Source organism: Eschscholzia californica, unplaced genomic scaffold, assembly GCF_041429995.1.
Source record: "Eschscholzia californica isolate CP2 unplaced genomic scaffold, dmEscCali1.0.p SCAF_4, whole genome shotgun sequence".
In the NCBI taxonomy this organism is placed as follows: Eukaryota; Viridiplantae; Streptophyta; class Magnoliopsida; order Ranunculales; family Papaveraceae; genus Eschscholzia; species Eschscholzia californica.
Window position 1 is genome coordinate 10,441,609 of NW_028238461.1, and position 1,755 is coordinate 10,443,363.

The 1,755-nt window shown below is 38.6% G+C and overlaps 1 protein-coding gene across 1 annotated transcript; it reads left to right on the forward strand.

The window, feature by feature from the left end:
• On the forward strand, positions 1 to 1,318 carry LOC147542558 (uncharacterized). Its single transcript, XM_086673034.1, has one exon. The coding sequence runs from the start codon at positions 131 to 133 to the stop codon at positions 1,058 to 1,060; it is 930 nt and encodes a 309-aa protein (XP_086529160.1). The 5' UTR covers positions 1 to 130; the 3' UTR covers positions 1,061 to 1,318.
• Positions 1,319 to 1,755: the final 437 nt, after the last annotated feature.

Sequence of the window (1,755 nt, forward strand, 5' to 3'; positions counted from 1 at the left end):
AGTACACCGGATAATTTCTTGTTATCCATAAGTGTGCTTCCATTTTTCTAGAGAGAGAAAGAAAAAGAGAGAAAAACTGATCAAAAGTAGAGAGAGAGAGAGAGAGTGATTAGGGCAGAAGAAGAAGATAATGGACGGAAGAGGTGGTTGTTGTATAGCTAGGTACGACGGAGGTACGTACGATACATCAAAAATCAACCGGATAATGCTTAGATTCCGTCCGATTGCACCAAAACCAGCTGTTAGTGGCTCAGTTTCTGGTGAAACTTCGCCGGAGAAATCATCCGATGTCTTCGTCAAAACTACTAGAACTAAACGAAGGTACGTTAAAGATAACAATAATAATAGCTCTAGTAATAACAAGAGATATTGTAGAAAGAGAAAAACAGTTTCAGTTCCGGAACGTGAAAAAACTGAAAAAAACAGTATTGTAACGCTTTCTCTGTTACCGGAAGAACCAGATCGGAAGGAATCACCGTCGTCTTCGTCATCGTCAGATCAGTTTTATGATCTGTCGGTGGCACCGAAGACACCATCAGTTCAAGTTCAACAAGGTTTACCATCCATCTGGTCAAAATCTGATGGTACTAGCTATAGATCATCAGATCGGACGGTTGTGATGATGCCACAACCAGTTCGACCGGTTGGATCATGTGTCGTTGTTGGAAGTGTAACAGAGATGTTTACCGAAGGAGAAGAACTAGGGTTAGGGTTAGGAAGAACGGATGAAGAGAAGAGGAAGAATCTAGAGGTTGACACGTGTCCAGGGTTTATATCCGACGGTTTAAATACAGTGAGGTGGATGAATGAGGCGTACAGGAAATTAGTGAACAATCAAGATGGATCATCAGAGATGGTTTGGTTAGTGATGAACAAAGGATTAGAACCGTTGATGATGACGAGAGATGAGTGTACAGCATTTACGTGTAGGGTGAGATTACAGTACACTTGTAAGAAGGAGAGACATTCATTGATTGTGCCTTGTGATGTGTGGAAGATGAACGGTGGAGGTTTTGCATGGAGGTTAGACGTTAAAGCTGCTCTTAGTCTTGGTCGATAGTCCTGGAAAAAAAGAGGGACTAAATTGTTAATATTTTTCATTAAATGTAGTGTTTGTTAATTAGGTTACATTTTCGAACCTGTTTTTGCATTTTATCTATCTTTGATATAAGGTCGTCTCTTTTTCTTATTTTTGTTTGATATTTGGACCTGTTTGTAACGACATGAATTAATCTGGAGTTCTTCCGAAATAAAGAACTTCAGTGGGTTTTTTTTTAAACTAAGAAATGAAATTTGCAAGGATATATAATGCAAGCAACTTTACCTCTCTAAATAATATATGTACTTGTATTTTAGGTGTATTGAGGAGGAGTAAATGGGTGAGTGGTGACTGATATTTTCGCCCTGTCCTTGTATTTTAATGAAATGAGGGTTCATGCATGAGACAATGAGAGAGAGAAAAAGCAAACATGCTATATATGTGTCAATATGCAGCCTTGATAGGTGTGCTTGATGATCACTATACCGATTGATCAGACAAAATTAGACAGGATTGAGTATTTAGGTTGGACATAAGACTTTCTCTCAAGTCTCAATGAAGTGTTAACTTTAAGATTTTGGGTGCCATCTTTACAAGTTTTTTTTTTTGATGAGAGGCCATCTTTAGAAGTTGGAACAGATACTTGGAGTTCTCTCCATTAAAGCAAAGGCTTATGTGCTTTCTGGCCCATACTTTTCGCTTCTTCGTTCTCATTC